Below are 24,428 nucleotides of genomic sequence, written 5' to 3'. Positions count from 1 at the left end.
AAAAAAGTGATAATGACACGATAAAAAATTATTTATACAATCAATTTCAAAATAGATCCTCAAATTCTAAATTGATCCAAAATTTTGTTGTCTTTCTATTTTGTGAAAATATTTATTAGTTTTATTTCAAATTATTTTTTTCTAACAAATTACTACTATATATAAGAGAGAATGTGATATTTTGATAGTTCTTACATAATTTTTTTTGTCAATTTTATCCTATTTTAAGTTATAATTGCTCTACAAGTTTTCATCCATTTTAGATACTATAAAAGTGATGAGTCATAGAAAAGTGATAGTGACACCATAAAAAATTATTTATACAATTAAATTCAAAATGAATCCTCAAATTCTAAATTGATCCAAAAATTCATTGTCTTTCTATTTTGTGGAAATGCTTTTTAGTTTTATTTCAAATTGTCTTTTTTTTTCTTCTAACAAATTAATGATGAACAAGTAAACAAAGTATCATGACTTTCCCCTTCTAACTTAATACATGCTTTATTATTAAATTAAAAATTATTTTTTATATATAGCTAAAAATATTTGAAAAGTTAATTATTTTTTTAAAAAAATACCACCTAACTATCCAAATAGTTATGATATTATACAATTGAAGATGAGAGTGATTCTTTCACACCTTTTAATAATGAATTTTTTAGCAAAAAATAGGATAATCAATATTTTGTATAAATTAGGACAAATGGTTAATTTAAACATGAAATATTAAAGCTTCATACACATTTAAGAAATATCAATATAAATTTCTTAAATAAATAAATTAAATTATGAAAAAATGCAAACTTTCTTAACATGTATTTTTTAAAAAAAAAATATTAAAGTTTTAAGAAAATCGTTAATTTTTTAATTTATTTTGTATGGTTTAATATGAAGGGACATATGCAAAGGTATTTTGTTGAATCATGTCTTGTAATTATTTAAATTAAATTTTATCTTTATCTATAAGTTAATTTTACTGATGTTATCATACAACAATTAGTTCATTAAATATTTACTATATTACTTTAAATGTCATAATTTTTTTTCTTGTAATAAATAGGTTAATCAATACAAGTTTAATTGAGAAAAACATAATGAAAAATGGGTTAGTCAATATAAGTTTAATTGAGAAAAAGTGATGAAATTAATTCAACATAAGGATCATTAAAGGCTTTGATCTTGAAAACTATCAGTAGAATTAAAAGGAAACGAGCATTGGTGCATGCATGTGTTTGAAAATTAAAAAAAAAAAATCTAAAATATACTTTACGAAAAATTTATTTTTTATTTTACAAAAAAAAATTATTTGATTAATATTTTGAAATATTGTCAAACTAGCTTTATCCCTAATATAATGTAACAAAAAAAAAAAAAAAAACAAGAACAGCAATAAGATAAAAAAAATTCGCTCCTTCTCACTTTGTAAAAAAATATTCGCTCCTTCTCACTTTGTGTAACACACTTTTCTTTTTAGTTCATTCCATAAGAAATATTACCATACTATAATTAGAAACAATTAGCTTTAAAATTCTCCTCTTATTCTTAATGAAATGATTTACAACCACACAAATATATAAGAATTATTTTACACAACAAGTTTCAAAACTCTTTCTTTTATCATAAAATTATTTCACACAAAATGAGATGAAGAAAGTTTATTAAAGTTTACAAATATAAAGTTCATTATGGTTTGAATCCGTGCTACAAAAGGCAAAGGTGTCAATGAACTTGGGTCCAAGCACAAGCCCAATGCAAGTACTACTACTTATAAAAGGCAAAGGTAAAGGTGCCAATGAACTTGGGTCCAAGCAGCAGGTCAACATGTCTGTTTTGACACAATTTGGCTACCCTTGCCTTCCTTTTATTTTTTTTATTTTAATTTATTTATCTTACTTTTTTTTAATCAATTATATATTTTTAAAAAATGACATAAAAATATTATAAATTATAATAATTAACAACTTAAAATATTTGAAAGAATAAAAAATTTGGTTGACTCTCGAAATTATGGCAGTGTCACTTAAATTGGGACAAAAGAAAAAGTATAATAAATCACAATAATTGGCAGCTTAAAATATTTTTTAAACAAATTAATTGACTCAATTTTATCAACGCCACAAAAGTTGTGACAGGGAGAATAACATATATTATTTGAAAAATACGTAAAGTATTATAAATTACAATAGTCAACAATTTAAAATATCATAAAACATATCAAAGAATATGATTTACTATCTAAATTAATTTGTGTCACATAAATTGAGACAAAAAGTAATATGCATTGAATCCGTGCTAACACGAATTCCTTGATATCTAAGTATAATTACAATAATCTTCATTTTATCCAACCCCTAACCCCCCAACCCCCACACACACACAAAAAGAAAAAAAAAAAAACGTTGGTTTATGGAGATGTACATATCAATGGAAGCCTACCCGTACCTTACACTATCCAAAGAATAAGTTATAGGAGCTGTGCAAAGTAACTATACAGAATATCAGACGGACACATTAACCACACATGTATTTTGTAAACCAAAAAGTTAAACACGTGATCTCTGATAATCAATAAGTTGCCCGTCACCAGGCTCGGATGAATAAGGAAAAACCACCTAGTATTTTTGTCGTCGCTAAAATTTGATCAGACAAAAGGTACTGGATCTTTCAGGCAAAAATAGTCAGAACCTGTGACCATTAGATTAATTAATAGCTCAATATTTCTACCGATGAGCTATACACTAAAAAACGATGTACGAAGTAAATAAGGATTGGTACTGAAAAGAGAGACTCTCCCCTACTTCTCATCGTATTAAAGGAGAACAAAGTGTTGCTCTGTATCAGGCTCCTAAGAACTTAATAGCCAAGCTGGCAAGCTATCCGTAAACACGCGAACAGCAAACCTGAGCACATAACAAGCTATACATGCCCATACGGAGCCTATGGCAAAGTAATACAGTTCGTATGGGCATGTACAGTGTCCTTACACTGCGCACTCATTATTGCTAATGCTACGGATGTCCTTACATTGCATCCATGTACAGTGTCCTTACACTGCGCACTCATTATTGCTAATGCTACGGATGTCCTTACATTGCATCATACTCTGACTAGGTACAAACATGTCAACTAAGCAAAAACCAAGGATTGAATCAGAGAGTTATTGCATTATTCAAAAGTTAAAAGTATCACAGAGTCTCGAATCCAGCAAGTTTAATCAAAGCATGATACACGACAGTTTTCTTAACCTATAACACAGTTAACCCCTCAATAGATAACGAGAAGAGAGTATTAGCCATATGGTTGAATCATCAAGTATTTCATCGAGAAAGACAACTATATCAAGGTTTAAGCAGCTGCTTGAGACTTTTCAGATTCCTGCTGTTGTTTCCACTGCTCTGGAGTGAGCGCTTTAGTAATAGATAGAGCATGGATTTCCTTCATCTCTTCAGCCAGTGCTCCATTAACCATTCTGTGCCTCTCCAGCAGTCTTTTTCCTTCAAATTGTTCTGTCACAATGACAACCAAGAATTTCGCACCACATCTAAAAACAAGAAGAGGTCCAACGTAAGAAGAGAAATCCTAAAATAATGGAACTTTAAAAGCAATTCTGTAGACCTGAACACACCCCAAGCATATGAACTTACCCTGCAGACATATCAATCACTTCCTGAAAAAAAAGACAACAAAGAAGAAAAAGGAAATCAAAAGAAATGCTTACGGAGTTTACTATGCAAACAGACTGGAATAAATAAATGAACAAATAAAATACGAAGGTGTGTCCAATGTCTGAAAGAAAAAATTAGTATGAATTAGTGCTTTTGATTCTCAAATGATTACCTAGATGGTACATGAAGTGATCAAAGAATATAATTAATCAACACGTGCATTTGACCTATGGAATGCTAAAAAGCTACCTCTTCTACGTCCCACTCAGGACTCCACTTGAAATAATTGAAAGGTAAAATATCTTGGTCAGGAGAATTACAAATACTTCTATTTTATTCTTATTAATTTGTCTTTCTATATTGATATTTTTTGACAAATGATTTGTTTTTGTCAAAAGAAGTGGAGAATGATCCAGCTTGCATATGGTGGTCAATATGGAAGGAAAGGAATGGAAGATGCTCTGAGAACAAATCAAACTCCATACAGAAAGTAATGAAGAAATTTATTTTATGTTTGTATTTTTGGTGTAAAGAGGAAGATATAAAAGAGGTATGCTAGGATCCTTGTAATTAGATTTACGAGTCTGTGAACTCGTTTTTGAGGTCTCCAGCATATCCTTGACCCTTAACTCTGAGGAATACAACATTGCCAGTTTTTTAACAAAAAACGATTTTTAAGATAAAACTTTGAAACAAAGAAATAGTGCTGGTGAAATTTGTTTGTGTGATGGCCTTGGAATACATAATATCGGTTAGAAGCATTTTCACCTTCCCATGTACATTCCCTACCTTAGAGGTGTGTTTCGTATGAGTGCACAACCCAGCCTTATTCCCCCAACCACCACCCACCCCCAAAACCCCAACAACAACAATATACCCACATAGTGAGGTCTGGGGAGGATAGAGTGTATGCAGATCATACCACTACCTCAGGTGAAGTAGGTGAAGTAGAGAGAGGCTGTTTCCGATAGATCCCCGGCTTAGAACCGATAACAGTATAACAAACACAAAAGTGCAAAATAAACTAACACCGCTAGCAACAAGATAATAATACCACCAGAAGATAAAAATAAGAACTATCTAACCTAAATCATAGACATCACACAGCACCACGCATTAAAAACTATAGACACAAAAGAACGCTCCTTTATTGTTACCGATACACTCCCAACCCCTAACCCTCTACCCTAATCCGCGTCCTCCACACCTTCCTATCAAGGGTCATGTCCTTCGTAAGTTGTAACTGCTTCATATCATGCCTAATCACCTCCCTCCAATATTTCTTTAGTCTACCTCAACCCTGCCTAAAATCATCCATAGCTAGTGTCTCACACCTCCGCACTGGAGCATCCGAGCCCCTCATCATCACGTGCCCAAACCAACGTAACCTCACTTCTCGCATCTTATCCTCCACCGCAACTCCCACCTTCTCCCAAATAATCTCATTCGTCACTCTATCTTTCCTGGTATATCCACATATCCATCGCAACATTCGTATCTCTGTCACCTTCAACTTTTGGATGTGGGAGTTCTTAACTGGCCAACATTCCTCTCCATACAACATAGTCGACCAAACTGCCACTCTATAGAACTTACCTTTAAGCTTCGGGGGCACCTCCTTATCACATAAGACTCCCGAAGCGAGCCTCCATTTCAACCACCCTGCCCCAATACGATGCGTGACATCCTTGTCAACCTCGCCATTGCCCTAAATCATAGACCCCAGATACTTGAAACTCTTCCTTTTCTGAATGACCTGCGAGTCCAGCTTCACCACCACTCCATCCTCCTGCGACACCTCAGTAATCTTACACACCAGGTACTCCGTCTTGGTTCTGCTCAACCGAAATCCTTTAGACTCAAGCGTCTGTCTCCAAATCTCCAACTTAGCATTAACTCCTCCCCGAGTCTCGTCAATCAGTACCACATCATCCGCAAATAACATGCACCAAGGCACCTGCCCTTGAATATATCGCGTTAAAACATCTATCACCAAGGCAAATAAAAACGGGCTAAGAGTTGATCCCTGGTGCAACCCTATCAGAACTGAAAAGTGCTCCGAATCCCCACCTACCGTCCTCGCCCCATCATACATTTCCTGGATCGACCTAGTGTACGCCACGGGCACTCCTCCAGCCTCCAAGCACCTCCACAGAATCACCCTCAAAACTCTATTATACGTCTTCTCTAGATCAAACACCATGTGCAAGTCTTTCTTCCTCTCTCGAAACTGCTCCACTAATCTCCTCACGACACGAATGGCCTCAGTGGTCGAGCGACTTGACATGAAACTGAACTGATTCTCAGAGATACTCACGATCTTCTCAGCCTCAACTCTACCACCCTTTCCCAAACCTTCATAGTATGACTCAACAACTTAATGTCTCTATAGCTGTTGCAACTTTGAATGTCTCCCTTGTTCTTATATAAAGGAACCATTATACTCCACCTCTACGCTTCCGGCATCTTTGTTGTCCTAAAAATGATGTTAAACAACCTTGTTAACCACTCCAAACCTGCCCTACTAGCGCCCTTCTAAAACCCCATAAACCACAAATAAAAAAAGGGGTGGATGACTACCTAAATCAAACACAATAAGTACCTCATCCTAAGTTATCTTCAACTAGCAATGACTAGGAAACTTCTCTGGCTTTCCAGGATTATCTTGGAGAAGAAAGAAAGGGGAAGAGACTGTGTTAAGCCATAGATGTTGTCATCAACTAAAAGGAACATAGAAGATGATACAAAAATAACCACGGATATGGACTTATGAAAATGCGTGTTGGTCCCGAGACTTGGTATGTGCAATTGAAGTGTAAAAGAGGTCCAAAACATACCAAAAATCAGTCCACTATTACACTTGATGGGCACCACTTTCTGAAGGGCCATTTGGTCATTTTAACTATTATTTTGTAATAGCTATTTAAGGAACACTCTAGGGTTTCTTTAGTTAGTCGATGAATGATGTGATAAATCTTGCAAGACAAAGAAACACATGTTCTCTCTCCTTGAGGCACCCAAAACCGATACTAAGGCTTAAACAAGTGTAGAATCACTTGTGTTTGCATTTGCTTGGAAACATTGATGCTTGGGAGGTGGATTCCGATCTTGTGTCTTTGTAAGAGATAGGTTTATTGTTGTGTATAGTGTTAAGGGTCCAAGAGTTACCATTCTTGGATTCTTAACATTATGCCTTCATATGGTCTATCTATCTATCCATTTCCTTTTGTAATCTTTTATCCGTTTTGTATCTTGTATTGTGAAGCCGTTTTTGTTGTTGTTGTTGTTGTTGTTCTCATTGTTGTTTCATCTTGTGTTGTTAACTTAGTTTGTTGTTGGCTGCAAAAGGTGTCAAACACCTAGTGATATTGTCCTTCTTGTATTGCATTCTTGAATTCGAGAATGGTCTCCAAAAGGGTCCTCGGTTCTTTGAATTAGTGGACTGTTTTTGGAGTGTGTTTGGACTGTTTTGAGCCAATTTCGTGTCTTCCAAGTTTTTCTTGTATCATTTGGTATCAAAGCATGGCTTGATCTTGTTCCTACAAGATCAATCTTGGGCTTGCTTGTTAGAAAATTAAAAAAAAAAAGTGCTAAAAACTGAAAATTCCAGAAAATAGCAATCTGTCCGTGTTTGTGTTCTTGGCCAAAATTGTGTTCTTGTTGTGTCCTAGCCGAGATTTGTTTGTTGTGTGTCTAGATCTAGTAGTGTTCTTGTTTGTTTTGTTGTTTCTAATGTTAGTTTTCGTGTTCACTAACACTTTGAGTCTAGATCTAAACTTGAGCTTGAACTTGTTGAAAGTTGTTATTGTGAACATAAACTTGGCCCATTGTTGTTGTTCTTGTTGTTATGGATTTGAAGTTGGCTATGTGGATGTTGTTGTAATTCTTGGTGGATGTTGTTGTTCTTGAAGCTCATCACATCCTTCATCTCTTGTTAAAACCAAAAATACCACACTAAAGACTTAGCCGATAGAATTGTTGTTGTGGGTTAGAGTTGGCCATCGAATGTGAGATTGTTGTTGGTTGTTCTTGTTGTGGTTGTTGTGTTCTTGAAGTTCTTCACAATATTCATCACCTTGTTAACATTAAAGTGAACCTTAGATCTTAAAAAGGTGAAAGACAAAGTGTAAGACTTGTTAGTCTTGAAAGACCCCAACCACCAAAGACTTTATCAACCATTTTCCAACAATTTTCCATGATACAAGGGGCCATGTTTTAAGGGTTGTACAAGTCTAGTCAAAAACTTTTGAGTCTTGAATTTTGAATTGAAAAGAAGCTCCAAAGACTAGTTTGTATTTCCCTCCATTGAAGAAGTTCCACCAAAGGTCCAAATTGAAAATTGACCAAGACTTGAACTTTTGAAATTAACAACTTGATAAAACCGAACCAATACGTGGCTGCCACGTCACGTTTTATTGTTCACACGACAAAATTTTAAGCTCAAATTTTAATCTTTTAGTTTCATTGTGTTGTCTCTTTAGTTTCGTTTGTTGATTCCATTACTAACTTACGAGCTAGTACTAGATTGTAAGTTAGTTTTGAAACCATTCTGTGTGTACGTTTCTTTGTGTATCTTAGCCTTTTTTTTTGAGTCGTTGTAATACTTGATCCATCTCTCAACGCCTCTCGGAGTACAAGCAAACTTACCACACTTGTGTGATCAAAAGTGAGAAATCTGAGACAGAAAAAAGAAAAAAGAATAAAAGAGAGAGAGAGTAAGTTTTGAAACCGTTCTCTGTGTGTACGTTTCTTTGTATATCTTAGCCTTTTTTTTTTGAGTCGTTGTAATACTTGGTCCATCTCTCAACGCCTCTCGGAGTACAAGCAAACTTACCACACTTGTGTGATCAAAAGTGAGAAATCTGAGACAGAAAAAAAAAAAAAAGAATAAAAGACAGAGTGCGAGGACCATTCATTGTACAACTAACTTGTTTGTTGTTTTGTAGGTAACATCTTGGCTACAATGGACAATAATCTTGATGCTATCTTGGCCAGGCTTGAAACTATCAACCGAAGCATGGAAAAGATGCTCACGACTATGTCCTCAATCCAAGAAGACATGTCTTCAATTAAAGGAGACATGTCTACTATGAATGAGAGGTTGGATCGAATAGAGAGTCGAAGGAATTCTCGTTCTTCTACTCCTCGACTCCATGTTTCCTCAAGTGGGCATGACCTAAACACTTTGTTATAGACTCGTTCGTGGGTAATGTTTATGCAAGGCGGGGCCCTCAAGCTGAAAAGGAAAGAAACGGCAAAGAGGATCTGTAGATTTTGCAACCTTCAGATTTTGTGGTCATTAAAAATAGATAGTAGTTTAGTTTTACTAGAATTCTTATTTTAAATAGATTTTCCCATGTTAGTAGTTTCTTAGTTTCTTTAAATATCTTGTAATAGGATTCTATATAAGGAGGGGAAGTAATAGACGAAAGAGAGGAATTTACATCAAAAATAACAAGAGATCTGGGTCTCTCTCTAACGAGTCCTAAGGTTGTAGGCTCCCTTTTAACGAGCCTATTGTTGGGTCATGGACTTAGGCGCTTCTGACAACATTTCTGGTAAGAAATCCTTATTGACTAATATCATTTACTTCTGATCCCCTCCCACTATTACGTTAGCTAATGGTTCTCAGACTAGGGCAATCGGAGTTGGTTAAGCCAATCCTTTACTTCCATCTACTCTGAATAATTTCCCTAGTTGTCCTTTTAGCCTTCGGTCAGTCGGTCATTTGGCCAAGTCTTTAAATTGTTTTGTCTTGTTCTTTAGTGACTTTTTTGTTCACGAAATAAGATTAAGGAGAAGGATCTATTAAGCACAAACTTCTCAGTGAATCGTCCGGTGACAAGATCCACATCGCGTGGTTGTAACAACTTGGTATCAAAACCAAACACCATGGGTGATCCAAGTAAACGTGAAGGCTTACAGGCTCTCCTTTAAGAGGCACAAGCTGCGAATGAAGCACGGATTGTGAAAGCAGTGGCACAATCTGAAACAAGAATGGTTGCTCAATTGGAACAATCTGAATCAAGGATGGTTTCTCAATTGGAACAATTATCGTTACAGTTGCAGGAGTTCATTGTGGGGTTTAGCAAGAATCAAGGAAGAGATTCTGTGGCGGGAGTGAGTAGCAATACAGGTAAACAACCCTACAAACTCGAAAATAGATCCAATCAATTGACAGGAAATAATCTGGTGCCAAGATACACAAAACTGGATTTCCCTACCTTTGATGGATCCGAGGACCCATTAATTTGGCTATATCGATATGAGAAATTCTTCTCTAATCAGAGAACAATAAAGTTGATAAGGTGGGATTGGCCGCATTCCATCTTCTAGGTGAGGCACAATTATGGTATCATCAGGTTGAACAAGATAATCAGTCTAGTCGAAATTCAAAGAATATTGTACTCTTAGGTTTGGGCCTCCGTTGGGAAGTAATCCATTAGGCGATCTGGTTAACTTGAAACAAATGGGCTCAGTTGAAGAATTCCTGCGCCGATTTCAAGAACTGTTAGCCAGAGCAAGCAAGTATGTTCGCATAGACCAAGAAGTTAGTCTCTTCACTGCCAGCCTGATTGATTTTATTCGTCTTGATGTGGAGATGCAGATTCCACCAGATTTGGGTCATGCCATGAATTTAGCCCGTGCATTTGAGAAGAAACAGAAAGTAATTCGGGCAACATCCTCTCGAAAAGAGAATTGGCAAGGGACTAAAGGTTATTTGAATACTGCCGCAACTTCAACAGTTCCAACTCCTAAGAGCAGCAACACACTAAGTGGTATTAGTGAATCGAAACTTGTAAGTTCATCCGCTCCATTTATTAAAAAATTGACAAGGGCTGAAATGGCGAAGAAAAGGGCAAAGGGATTCTGTTATAATTATGATGAACTATATTCAATTGGGCATCAATGTAAGAAGTTGTTTTGGTTGGAAGTAGCTGATCCAGATGATGAAAATCCTAACCAAAAAGATGTGCAAGAACCTGAAATTTCCTTGCATGCCATCACGGGACAGAAAAGTGCAAGAACAATGCAATTACGAGCACTCATGAAGGGTCAAGCATTGTTGAGCTTGGTTGATTCGGGCAGCACACACAATTTCATCAGTTGCACAACAGCCCGACGCTTGGGGATGAGGACAGGTGTCAATGTTTCAGCTGCTAATGGAGAAAAAGTTTACAGCAAAGGGATTTGCCCTGCAATGTCATTCAATATTGATAATCAAGCTTTTAAAGCCGACTTCTTTGTTATTCCCTTAGATGGATTTGACATTGTTCCAGGGGTAATATGGTTACAAGCTGTGGGCCCCATCCTATGGGACTTTGCTTCACTCACAATGAGTTTTACTTCAGATGGACAACATGTCATCTTTCATGGACAACAAACCAGCTCAAAATTGAAGCTTCATTTATTGCATAATTCAGATGAGCACCACTCCAAATTGGAACAACTCTTGGTTGAATTTTCTGACTTATTCCAAGAACCTAAAAGGCTGCCTCCTATGAGAAATTGTGACCATCGCATTTGTTTGTTACCTGGTTCTAACCCAGTGGTGGTCCGGCCATACCGCTATCCTCATTTACAAAAGGATGAGATAGAAAAATAGTGTGAAAAGATGTTACAACATGGGATCATCCGACCAAGTAAATTACCATTCTCATCCCCAATTTTATTGGTCCGTAAACATGATGGAACTTGGCATTGTTGTGTTGATTATCGCGAGCTCAATGCCAAGATGGTGAAGGATAAATTTCCAATTCCCATGGTGGATGAATTATTAGATGAATTACATGGTTCTACATATTTCACAAAGTTGGATTTGAAATCTGACTATCATCAGGTCCGTATGAATCCTCTGGATATTGAGAAGACAGCTTTCCGTACACATCATGGCCACTTTGAATTCTTGGTTATGCCATTTGGATTGTCAAACGCACCGTCAACGTTTCAAGCACTTATGAACGAGGTATTTAGACCCTATTTGCATCAGTTTGTGTTGGTTTTCTTTGACGACATTTTAATATTTAGCAAGACATGGGACAATCATCTCTCACATGTGCGTATAATTTTTGAGTTATTACGTGCTCATACCTATATCTCAAGAAGTCCAAATGCACTTTTGGTGAGAGACAAGTAGCATATCTTGGCCATGTGGTGTCTGAAACCGGAGTGGCAGCAGATGTAAGCAAAGTTCAGGCCATCACTGATTGGCCTCAACCACAGTCCATCACTACCTTGCGCGGATTCTTGGGCTTAGCAGGTTATTATCGTAAGTTCATAAAGAATACAGTCAATTATCAGCCCTTTTAAACAACATGCTTAAAAAGAACTTGTTCTAGTGGGATGATGTAACCTTGGCTTCTTTCTGCACCCTCAAAGAAGCACTTGCAACTGCTCCAGTTTTACAACTGCCAAATTTTAATAAGTAGTTTATAATTGAGTGTGATGCCTTCGGAAGTGGTATAGGAGTAGTGTTGCAACAAGATGGCCATCCTATTGCCTTTTTCAAGTGGCCATACGACAATTTAAATTGGCGGCCTATGAGCGTGAATTGATTGGCTTAGCCAAGGCAGTTCAACATTGGTGTCCTTATTTATGGGGCAGAGCCTTCTTGATTCGCACAGACCATTATAGCCTTAAATACTTGTTGGAGCAACGGCTTACCACTTCACCCAACAACATTGGATTAGCAAGCTTATGGGGTTTGACTTTTGTGTGGAGTATAGGGCTGGACACTTGAATAAGGCTGTTGATGCCTTGTCCCGGCGCCCTACTACATTGGAATTGATGTATGCTATTAGTCACCCGCATGTTTTATTACTTGATGCAATCAACAAGAAGTATCTAATGATGCTTCCTCGCAAGAATTAGTCCAACAAGTGCTCCGCCATGAGCTTGATGCTTCCTGGTCAATTAAGGACGGTCTACTATTTTATAAAGGCCGTATCTACTTGTTGCCCTCTTCCCAATTGATCTATATAATTCTGTCGGGATACCATGATAATCCCCATGAAGGGGTACAGAAAATATTGCATCGCATACAACAGGATTTCTACTGGAAGGGGATGAAGTCAGTTATTGGGGATTATGTGGCTGCTTGTCCAATTTGCCAACGCAACAAGGCTTAACACCTAAACCCAGCAGGGTTACTGCAACCACTTGCACTCCTCGAGCAGGTCTGGGCTGATATTGGAATGGACTTTATTGATGGCTTACCAAAGGCATGGGGCAAAACAGTATTGTTTGTGGTAGTAGATCGATTTTCCAAATATGCACAGTTCATACCTATATCTCATCCTTACAATGCAACTCGTGTTGCTCGCGTTTTCTTTGAGCATATTATTCGGCTGCATGGGATACCCGAATCAATTACTTGTGACAGAGATATGGTTTTTACAAGCCCTTTTATAGAGAACTGTTTCGTCTAAGTGGCACAAAGTTGGCATTCTCGTATGCGTATCATCCTCAAACAGACGGCCAAACGGAAGTTGTGAATCGTACTATTGAAATGTATTTGTGTTGCTTGATTGGAGATTATCCAAAGAAATGTGTTGACTGGTTGCCTTGGGTAGAATATTGCTATAATACTTCCTTTCATACCGCATTGCAAACTCCTCCTTTTAAGGTTGTCTATGGTCAGATCCTCCTCGTCTATTGTCCTACGAAGTTGGTTCTTCACGGTTAGAGGTTGTTGACAATGCCTTGCTTGATCATGATTCAGTTTTGTGTGACATTCGCAGCAAGTTGCAACAAGCTCAGGTTAGAATAAAAGAATATTATGACAAAGGTCACCCGGAGGTTGCATTTGAACCAGGTTCACTAGTTTGGCTGCGTTTACATCCTTATTGTCAAAAATCTGTTAGGGGTCATTTGCGCCATAAGCTTGCACCTCGGTTCTTTGGGCCTTTTCCTGTGTAACGTCGAATAGGGGAAGTTGCGTATCAGTTACAACTGCCCAGTGAGAGAAAGTTGCATAATGTGTTTCATGTATCCCTCCTCAAGGCTTTTAAGGGTGTGGCTCCAACAGTTCCTCCGACTTTGCCTCCAGTAGAGGATGGTCGTGTGGTTCCTATGCCTTGTTCTGTTCTACGTGCTCGACTTAATCAAGGAACTTGGGAACTTTTAGTGCACTGGTGTGGATTTGAATTGTCAGATGCTACATGGGAGGATGCTGCACATTTTCGTGATGCCTATCCAGACTTTGAGCTTGAGGACAAGCTCTTCTTAGAAGAAGGGGTAATGTTATAAACTCACTCGTGGTTTATGCAAGGCGGGGACCTCAAGCTAAGAAGGAAAGAAACGGCAAAGAGGATCTGTAGATTTTGCAACCTTCAGATTTTGTGGGCATTAAAAATAGATAGTAGTTTAGTTTTACTAGAATTCTTATTTTAAATAGATTTTTTCATGTTAGTAGTTTCTTAGTTTCCTTAAATATTTTGTAATAGGATTCTATATAAGGAGGGGAAGTAATAGACGAAAGAGAGGAATTTACATCAAAAATAACAAGAGATCTGGGTCTCTCTCTAACGAGTCCTGAGGTTGTAGGCTCCTTTTTAACGAGGCTATTACAACAACAACAAACCCAGTGTATTCCCACATAGTGGGGTCTGGGGGGTAAGATGTACGCAGTCCATACCACTACTTCAGGAGAAGTAGAAAGACTGTTTCCGATAGACCCCCGGCTCAAGACAAGGAATAATAAACAGAAACTTAATAGAGCATGGAACGGGATGTCAAGACAAAAATACGCCACCCACAAGGAATAATAAACAAAGAATAGTAAACACATTCGTAATAAAGCATACAACAAAGTGTCCTAGCAAGAATAATACATCTACCAAGTAATGTCCTACCCCAACGACTCAAACTGGCACTAGCCTTCTATCCTAATTCGCGCCCTCCAGATCTTCCTATCTAGGGCTATGTCCTCAGTGAGCTGTAACTGCTCCATGTCCCGCCTGATCACCTCTCTCCAGTATTTCTTCGGTTTACCCCTACCCCGCCTGAAACCATCCAAAGCAAGCTTCTCATACCTACAAACTGGGGCTTTTGTGCCCCTCCTCATCACATGCCCGAACCATCTCAATCGGACTTCCCGCATCTTGTCCTCCACCGAAGCCACTCCAACCTTTTCCCAAATGGTCTCATTTCGAACTCTATCACCCCTATTAAGCCCACACATCCAACGCAACATCCGCATTTCCACCACCTTCAATTTTAGAATGTGAGTTCTTGCCTGGCCAACATTCTGATCCATACAACTTGGCCGGCCGAATTGCCACCCTATAGAATTTGCCTTTAAGCTTGGGCGGCACCTTCCTATCATACAACACCCCCGAGGCGAGCTTCCACTTCATCCATCCCGCTCCAATACGATGGGAGACATCCTCGTCAATCTCACCATTCCCCTGAATCATGGACCCCAGATACTTGAAACTATCCCTCTTACACACCGTCTGGGAATCCAACCTTACTACTACCTCATCTTCCTACCTCACGTCATTAAACTTGCATTCCATATATTCTATCTTGCTCCTGCTCAACATGAACCCTTTAGACTCAAGGGTCCGTCTCCACACCTCTAATTTATCATTCAACCCTTTTAACAAGGCTATTGTTTATTAAAAATTGGTCGCTCACGAAATAAGAATAAGGAGAAGGATCTGTTAAGCACAGACTTCTCAGTGAATCGTTCGATGACAAGATCCATATCGCGTGGTCGTAACACACTTCCACCACCATTGCCCCCGAAACTTTTCCTACAAAAGTCAATCCTCCAAGTTCACCACAAAATGCCATGAGTTAAGTTACCAATTACCCTCAAAACCGAGAACAAGATAGACCACTTCCCCCGCAAGTTGATCAAGTCCAACAAGAAGGACTTGGAAGCGAATTCCCTGCCATCCAAGCTCCACAACCGAAGCTCCACATTACCAAAACAGTCCACTCAACCGAAACAACACTTCAGCAAAACTGATATGTCTATATAGAAGAGTATGGAAGAAAGGGCCATGAAGTATATGGAGTCTACGATGATGCTTATATGATAAAAGGATGCTTGAGTCGGATAAGATTGAAGCCAAGTCTCAAGATGGAGAGGAAGCCAAGGTTCAAAATGAAGATTTTGGCCGAGACTTGTTGATATTGAACTCTCAGGTTCTTGATGTTTTGCGGGCTGGTTTGAGTGATTTCTTTTGAAGTAGCCAATTGAATGAAGTGAAGCCATGAATTTGTGGTCAAATTCCTCTCAAGGTGGAGAGGATGATATAAAGTAACCACGGATATGGACTTATGAAAATGCGTGTTGGTCCCGAGACTTGGTGTGTGCAATTGAAGTGTAAAAGAGGTCCAAAACACACCAAAAATAAGTCCACTATTACACTTGATGGGCGCCACTTTCTGAAGGGCCATTTGGTCATTTTAACTATTATTTTGTAATAGCTATTTAAGGAACACTCTAGGTTTCTTTAGTTAGTTGATGAATGATGTGATAAGTCTTGCAAGACAAAGAACCACAAGTCCTCTCTACTTGAGGCACCCAAAACCGAACTAGGGCTTAGACAAGTGTAGAATCACTTGTGTTTGCATTTGCTTGGAAACATTGATTCTTGGGAGGTGGATTCCGATCTTGTGTCTTTGCAAGAGATAGGTTTATTGTTGTGTATAGTGTTAAGGGTCCAAGAGTTACCATTCTTGGGTTCTTAACATTATACTTTCATGTGGTCTATCTATCTATCCTTTTCCTTCTGTAATCTTTTATCCGTTTTGTATCTTGTCTTGTGAAGCCGTTTTTGTTGTTGTTGTTGTTCTCATTGTTGTTTCATCTTGTGTTGTTAACTTAGTTTGTTGTTAGCTGCAAAAGGTGTCAAACACCTAGTTCGAGAGTGGTCTCCAAAAGGGTCCTTGGCTCTTTGAATTAGTGGACTGTTTTTGGAGTGTGTTTGGACTGTTTTGAGCTAATTTCGTGTCTTCCAAGTTTTTCTTGTATCAGAAGATTCACATCATGGCTGCTGAAGAATTTTCAAGCAATATATAAGAAAAAAAGGATTCACAAAAATAGGATCTTGAAACGTGAACAATGGATACAAAGAATTCGTATAGAGAACCCCAGCTAAATTTGTACTAAGTTTGGTGCACTATCGCTCTCGCTATATGTAGGGTCCGCGGAAGGGCAAGTGTACCAGGAATAAAACATAGAACTCTACATATCTCAACGCTCAAAAATAGGAAGTACAAGCAAGAACATCAATATGTGAGCCCAAATGTGCAGATAAAAATATATATAAGCAGATGATGAAAAGCAATCCTATTCGGCTAATAAATAACTATCGTAGAGAAGGATAATAGACAAATAACTATAGCATGCTCAAGAACTGCTAAGGTGACGAAACAAATTTGTGGCTTTTATATATCAAAGTTTACAAATTATATATCCCATAAAAAGATCATGTGCTCCAGTTTACAGATGATCAGTGTTGTGGCTGGTTATGAGGGACAGGATATCAACTTCAAAGATGCTTGCCTCATTAGCCTACATTCAGTGATTTTCTAATTATGCTCCCTGCAAACTCATAGAGTCATACCTCTGTTAAACCTGACTTAAAAAGTGGTTTTTTGCTTTCCTTCTCGCTATTCTTTTCCACTTTTAGAAAGTGCAGTTAAATGATAATGCTTCAAAACGAGTAATGCTTGACGCTTTTATTATGTAGCACCTTTATGTTTAGAGATTGAGATTTACAACCTACATAACAGGTGTCTCTTATTGACACAAAATAATAGGTAGCTCATATATGTATTCTAGGAAAAGAAAAACTCTCAGGTACCTCGATGCTTTAAGTTCTTCCACCTAGCCCTTGATGTACCTGAAATCTTAATATGACGTCTCTCTTATTGACATAGATAAAGGTGGTAGTTCATATACGTATTCCAGGAAAAGAGCAACCATCTCATGTTCCTCAATGCTTTAATGGGTCATTTGCTTTAGCAACAAGTTATGCAGGAATTAGTAATGCATAGATAGATGGCAATGTAGACATTGAAATGCAAGGTTAAGGTTATCATAGTACAAAGAATGTAGTGTAAGGATTATTTTTAATGGATGTTTCATTTGTTATACTAGAATTATTTTATATAGGCATATTTTAAAATACATTTTTTGTTCTTTTGACAAAATAACTATTGGTTACCACATGAAGGGTTATTTTTGTCTTTCGGAAACAGCCTTTCTACTTCATCAGAGGTAGAGGTATGGACTGCGTACATCTTACCCCCCCAGACCCCACTAAGTGGGAATACACTGGGTTTGTTGTTGTTGTTGTTGTATTATTAATCCCCGCTCTTATTCCATATTTTACGCGAAAAAAGAAGTGGAAACAAACATTGCACTATAAAATATCCTATGGTTTTGATGTGGAAAGAAGAAGGGAAACCAAACATTATATTAACGTTAAGTTTTATGTGGAGTCACCTGAGTTCCTTCCCCTAAGCCATCGATATACCTGAAATCTTGCTATGATGGTATATGCTTTTGAGATAAGGGAGTTACTAAAGCACCTTTTTAGTTTTAGTAAACACTTCAGCAGCTTTAGCTCCTTTGTTAGAAAATCATTTCAACGTTAAATGTACTAACCCTGTTCATTTCCAAGACTGGCAATTTGTGGCTAGCGATCAAAATCAAGATAGGAAAAGGGTTCAACTTTATCATTGAAAATTCGATTTGTCTTACATTTGCCCTGCGTTTACTTCGGTCCATGAAAGCCCTGAAACACTAATTTTGTCCCATATTTTTCCCTCCCTCGTAACGGATGTCCAGCTTGGCTCTATCATTTTTCACGATGGAGCCACGTAGACCCCCCCCCCCCCCAAAAAAAAAAAAAGTCCAAATCCACCCCTAAACTATCAAATTAGTTTATAATGGGCATGAAAATACTTTTCACAAGCTTCCGATCAGTCTTCATAACCACTAGTAGAGATAGACTACTATTATCACCAAGTTCTTTTACAATGTAATTTGTGAGTTCGAAGAGGATATCTGTATAAACATCTTAAATTTTCTTATCTTGAGAACGAAAAAGATTCATGCTCTTCGCCATATCTTCGTCCAACAAAAGCATCTCATAATTTGGAACGCGCTCGGGGACGCATCTCTGGTAACTTTATTTTTTATGACTATGGTGTTGTGGCCTTGCGCATACCTTGACTACTCCACTGCATACCTGCTACTTCCTACCAGCACATGTATTGGAACTCTGTCCACCAAGGCTTGGGCAGATATAGGGAGATCACCCAGTGTTTTTTTTTCCTCCGGTAGAATTTAAATTAAACCTGAGACCTCATGATTTTCTACTTACTTCATTGACCACTAGGTCACACCCTTGGACGCTCCTATTAATTTATATATACCCTTCGCAATAATTTAAAATCTGCCCGGGAAGAATTAGAAAGGTCCAAATATACCCTGAACAATTGAAAAAGTCAAATATACCCTGAGTGGCTAGACCAATTCTTTCAAGGTTGAAACCATTAATACAAAAGATAATGGTGAGAGCACATTTGATCCGAAAGGTAAACGGAGAAAAGAAATAAGACAAATCACAAGTCTTAAGGATATATTTGGACCTTTATCCATCGGGAAACACTTCCTCTCATACTCAGAGAAACTGCACAAAAAATGAACCATAGCTCACTCGCCTTTACCTAGCTTCAAACAAATGCACGATGGAATGTACCAAATGAACACTATAGGGCACATGAATTCTCAGCTTTCTGCCTTTCCGATGCATTTTCACCTACTTGCTTAGATGTCCTACTTGGCTGAGCTACTTGCTTAAACATCCTACTTGATTGAGCTACTAGCTTGGACATCCTAATTGCTTGAGCTACCTACATCCTAGTTACTTGAGCCACTTGATTAACAAGGGAGACTCACGTGCTTAAGAAAAATTAATGACCTACTAGTCTAAGTAAGTGACTAGTAGGTGCCCCTATTTAAGAACAAAGGCCAAAATTTAAAGAAGTCAAATAGATGCATCACCTACTTAGGAATAAAAGGCCAAAGATTAAAAAAGAAAGTAGGTGCATCACCCGCTTAAAGGCTTATGGCCTAAAGATAAGGGCCAAGAAGTGGGTTGTCTTGGGTCAGCCCATGAGCCCAAGACCCATCTGCCCCAGCCCATTAAAGGTTATATAAATGTATAAACATTTGCAAGTCATTTATACTTACAATGAATCAGCTCTCATACGTCTCTCACTCAAGTAGGACGTCTAAGCAAGCAGTTCAACCAAGTAGGATGTCCATGCAAGTAGCTCTGCCAATTAGGATGTCTAAAAAAGTAGATGAAACACATGGCTGAAACATATAGCTCAAGCAAATGAACCGTGGAACTGCTTATACATTTATTTTTTTGGATAACGGCCATACATTTATATAGTCTTAATAGGCTTGTGTTGACCCAAGATAGCCCACCTATTGGCCCTTATCTTTGGGCCATAAGCCTTTAAGTAAGTGATGCACCTACTACCCTTTTTAATCTTTGTTCCTTTGTTTTAAAGTAGGTGATGCACCTACTTGACATCTTTAAATTTGGCTCTTTGTTCTTAATTAGGCACCTACTAGTTACTTAGACTACTAGGTCACTAATTTTCATTAAGCATGTGGATTACCCTTGTTAAGCTAGTAGGATGTGAAGCAAGAAGCACAAGTAACCAAGACGTCAATTAAGTAGCTCAAACAAGTAGGACGTCCAAGCAAGTAGCTCAACCAAGCAAGACGTCTAAGTAAGTAGCTCAACAAAGTAGGATGTCCAAGCAATAGTTCAACCAAGTAGGACGCCTAAGCAAGTAGCTCAACCGTCCTAAGCAAGTAGCTCAACCTAGTAAGACGCCTAAGCAAGTAGTTAACATAGAGAAGCACATAGCTCAAGCAAGTAGGTGAAGCATATAGCTCAAGCACATAGGTGACTCACTTGGTTCCATATTAATTTTCCTTTCCAAATCTAATTTCCTTAATCTATTACTTATCATGCTTGTACAATTGCATAGTTAGACTTTAGACTCAAATATAGCCTCATTTCCCCAATTTAAATAAGTTTGTTGACCTCAACTTAGTCGTAAACATGTTGCAAACAGGATCTCTGAGTTAGATGAGCCAAAATCCACTAGCGGTTATGTTCTCACCCTTGGTGGGGTGCAATATTGTGGAATTATCTAAACAACAAGCATTGCTAGATTGACTATGAAGTTGGCTAGTTCTAAGGCTGAGTGGCTAAGAAATTTGTTAGCTAATATCCCTTTAATAAAGGACGTGTTGCCTCATGTTTCTATTCATAGTGATTGTCAAGTTGCATTTGCCATTGCAAAGAATAAATCTTTGAAGATAGTAACCAAACCTATGCAATTAGATATATGGAATAATTTCCATTGATTATGTGAATTCGGAAGTGAATTTGATCGATCATCTGTCTAAACCTGTGTGAAGAAAATATACTTGAAACCTCAAAAAAGTTGAGGTTAAAGCCGATATGATTGTCGATATAAATGGAAACCCAACCTAATATAATTCAAGATTCCATAAAGTAGGTTCATATAGGAAATAATAAGTCGATATTGTCACTGCGCACTAAAAGAGAGTGCTTGAACTGCTAATAATTGTGAGGGTGGGTTATTAACTCTTAATGAAATGGTCTCAACATCTGTGATGAATACCCGGTATGCTTATGACCTATTGGAGCAAAACCTTGTTGAACAACAAAATTATGGAGATTGAAATGTGTGATAAAATATCTGAATAACAATAAAAAAATTATTTGGTTGATAAATCTTTTGCATATATTACTAATGCTAACCAGAAAAAAGACTCATCTAAACACCTCAGAATTGTTTTACATAATTCAACTTTTTTGAAATTCAACACCATGCCTAATTCCTCACCAGACTCTAACACACTTCAGTTGCAGATTGACATCTGTTGTGCTTTAGTATCCACGGTTTGCAAGCAATACATCTCTTAGAAAATCTACAAATACCAACTGATTGAAATTGGCACCTTTAAGCACATACCGGCAAAGAGAAAACAAATGTACCAGTTCGCCAGGCGTTGAGCCTAATAAACCTTAGTCTCAAGACTCTCAACTTTCCACATATCAGAATATGAACAAGTAAATATAGGAACTAGCCGACAGGGGGTTTAACAGCTACTATATGTACAAGAAAATAATTTTACTAATATATAAATAGCGTAATTGTCCTTCAAAGGAGGTTCCAATGAACCCCCTAAGCCCAAGGTGGCTCCGCCCCTGTCCAGATCAACCATCAGGCTGGGACTTCATTGGCTATCATCTATTTCTAGGTTTAGGTAAGTGCCAAATCCAACAAATATCAACTTCATAGTGCAATACCCCAACAAAGGCAGATTTAAATGCAGCGAGGGCACTGCTTCATGATTAAATCCACTCGCAAATCAAACAGAATTAATAAGCTCAGAAACGCTCATTCTACAAACTTTTGCTGACAAATAACTGTTTCCAGCATCAACAGCTAAATACAGATGATAAAAACACTAGGTGATTTCTTCCCATTCATCCTAACCTTGACGGACAAAGTTACCTAGTACCTATTGCTGGTGGGAGGTCTCCCGTGGAATAAGTTGAGATTAATCTCTGATTTTCCTTTCTCAGTTAGTTCAAAAATCACTATGAGAATCAATTACATTGACTAGTAAATGCAAACAAAAAAACTCAATTGCAATTCACTGCGTTTTAACAAACCCTAGAATCACGATGAACCCAATTGCCTGTTTAGCTGGGAATTTTCTATTAAATAAACTAGTAGAAAAGGCAGGAGGGTGTACTAAGGCCCCGCTATGCGTGGCGTTCACAGAAAGGGCCGGACCGCGAGGGTACTTTATAGTTCTGCATGAGGACCCGAGCTCTTAATAAATTAAAAGAAGACGCACTTACCAAAAACACATCATGTTTTAAAAAATAAAAAGAGAGAAAAATCAGAAGCAATACAAATAGGAAGTATATGGAGAGAATTACCAGATGAGAAGGGTTGAGCTTTGCAGTTAGTGAAGATTCTACTTGCTCCTTTGTCACCCCCATGCTCGAGACTACTCGTACACCTTGCACTACTTTGCTTTTCTTTGCTTGAGTTCTGCCCTTTTTTGTGTGTTTGTCGAAATCACGAAAATATTCTCTTTATGTTTGGTAGGTTCACAAAATTTATTTCGTTAAATATATTATTTCCTCCGTCTCATGCTATTATTTTAATAAAAATACATATCTTAAATTATTTATCTACTTATTAAATCAAGATAAATTAATTTCTACAATTAATATTTTTTAGAAGTGTAAAAATTTGTTTGTAAAGTTTTAAAAAATATCCTAAGAAATAAATTAGTAAAACAGTTCTTATTTATGATTTTTTTATGAATCGAATAAGTGAAAGTGATTCAACTGATAGGAACAGAGGGAGTATGGCTCTTTAAGGTGGTTAAAAGTGAGTAATTTTTTTTTGTTTCGGTGAAATATCTAATTAACTTTGTTTTCTTAGTCTCAAATTACTTGACATATTTGTTTTTTACATAATTAATAAGAGGTGAAAAGTGATTAATATGGTCTTATTTAATCTTTAATTAGATGAATTTTTTTCAATTAATATGAGTATAGTTAAAAAAAAAAATGATTAATTATCTTTTTGAATAACATGTCAACTATTTTGACATAAATTTTTTTTTTTTAACAAATATGTCAAGTAATTCGACATAGAAGAAGTGTTACTCAAAAGAATTAAGTTCTTACACGGACTGCCCACTTTCGATGGTCTTAAACTTTTACTTCTTAAATTTGTAATCTGTAATTTTTATCTCTTATTTAATAAAAATTTGTAGGTTACATTACCTTAATTATGATATAATTTTGTTAGGCAGAGAGCAGGACAAAATTTTTTAGATGTATCCTGAGACGACATAAGTTATATAGTATGATTTGTAAGATACGACTTTTAAAGAATATCGTCTCATAACTTGTGCCACTTCATTTATGTCATTGAACTCAAGCCTTGCAATTTTTTTGGCTGTCAGATGCATTTTTCATTACTTTGTTATTACTTAAAGCTTTAAAAGATAAAAATGAAGACCAACGATTTTAAAGGAAAGTAACTAATGATCACCCTAATATGGGAGCATTTGTGCAAGTGACCCCAAAAAAATTGGTGGTTTTAGACGACAGCAAAATGCATGTATTCCTAGACATCCAATTCGAATAAAATAAAATCATCACAATGAGAAAAGGAGAGAACAAATAAGAGTTAATGTGAAGTAGAAACGACCGAAAAGAAAATTTCTTCTTACCAAAATTTAGTCTTACACATGCTTATAGAGAACTCTTTATATCTTTTAAAAAAAAAAAACTGCATATAACAGTGATAAATGTTCTTTTCCGTATCCAGCACAGTACGAGTGAACCCAATTTTAAACCTGTGATTTAATTATTTAAAAGATAGAAACGGGTTGCAAGGAGCTTTGCAAGAAAAATCGACAGATGCATACTAATTTCTAAAAATTACACAAATACACAACTTATGTTTTCAATATTACAAAAAATCTCAACTCCCTAAACATATTACAAAAATCCGAACATATACACAGAATGCTATGTATATGTTAACTATGTTATGTATATTAATAGGGAGAGAGAGTAAAGTAATTTAAAAAGTGGGAGAGAGCATAGTTACTTCGAAAAGTATTGGTATTTATGTTATTTA

The 24,428-nt window shown here is 37.0% G+C and overlaps 1 protein-coding gene across 1 annotated transcript; it reads right to left on the bottom strand.

The window, feature by feature from the left end:
* Nucleotides 1–3,144: 3,144 nt before the first annotated feature.
* On the bottom strand, nucleotides 3,145–22,875 carry LOC107850852 (protein BOLA2). Its single transcript, XM_016695635.2, has 3 exons — nucleotides 22,703–22,875; nucleotides 3,645–3,667; nucleotides 3,145–3,541 (listed from the first exon to the last, which is right to left on the bottom strand). The coding sequence occupies exons 1-3, from the start codon at nucleotides 22,763–22,765 to the stop codon at nucleotides 3,346–3,348; spliced, it is 282 nt and encodes a 93-aa protein (XP_016551121.1). The 5' UTR covers nucleotides 22,766–22,875; the 3' UTR covers nucleotides 3,145–3,345.
* Between the last annotated feature and the right edge of the window lie 1,553 nt (nucleotides 22,876–24,428).

This window comes from Capsicum annuum, chromosome 12 (genome assembly GCF_002878395.1).
Source record: "Capsicum annuum cultivar UCD-10X-F1 chromosome 12, UCD10Xv1.1, whole genome shotgun sequence".
NCBI lineage: Eukaryota > Viridiplantae > Streptophyta > Magnoliopsida > Solanales > Solanaceae > Capsicum > Capsicum annuum.
The sequence above is the reverse complement of the archived record's forward strand: the minus strand, read 5'-3'. Positions and strand labels throughout refer to the sequence as shown.

Excerpts from the sequence above, each read along its gene's own strand:
- LOC107850852 (XM_016695635.2), bottom strand. The coding sequence starts at position 22,765 with ATGGGGGTGACAAAGGAGCAAGTAGAATCTTCACTAACTGCAAAGCTC. Across the intron at positions 3,668-22,702 it reads AGCTCAACCCTTCTCATCTG|GAAGTGATTGATATGTCTGC; the intron begins GTAATTCTCTCC and ends CTTTTTTTTCAG. Across the intron at positions 3,542-3,644 it reads GTGATTGATATGTCTGCAGG|ATGTGGTGCGAAATTCTTGG; the intron begins GTAAGTTCATAT and ends TCTTGTTTTTAG.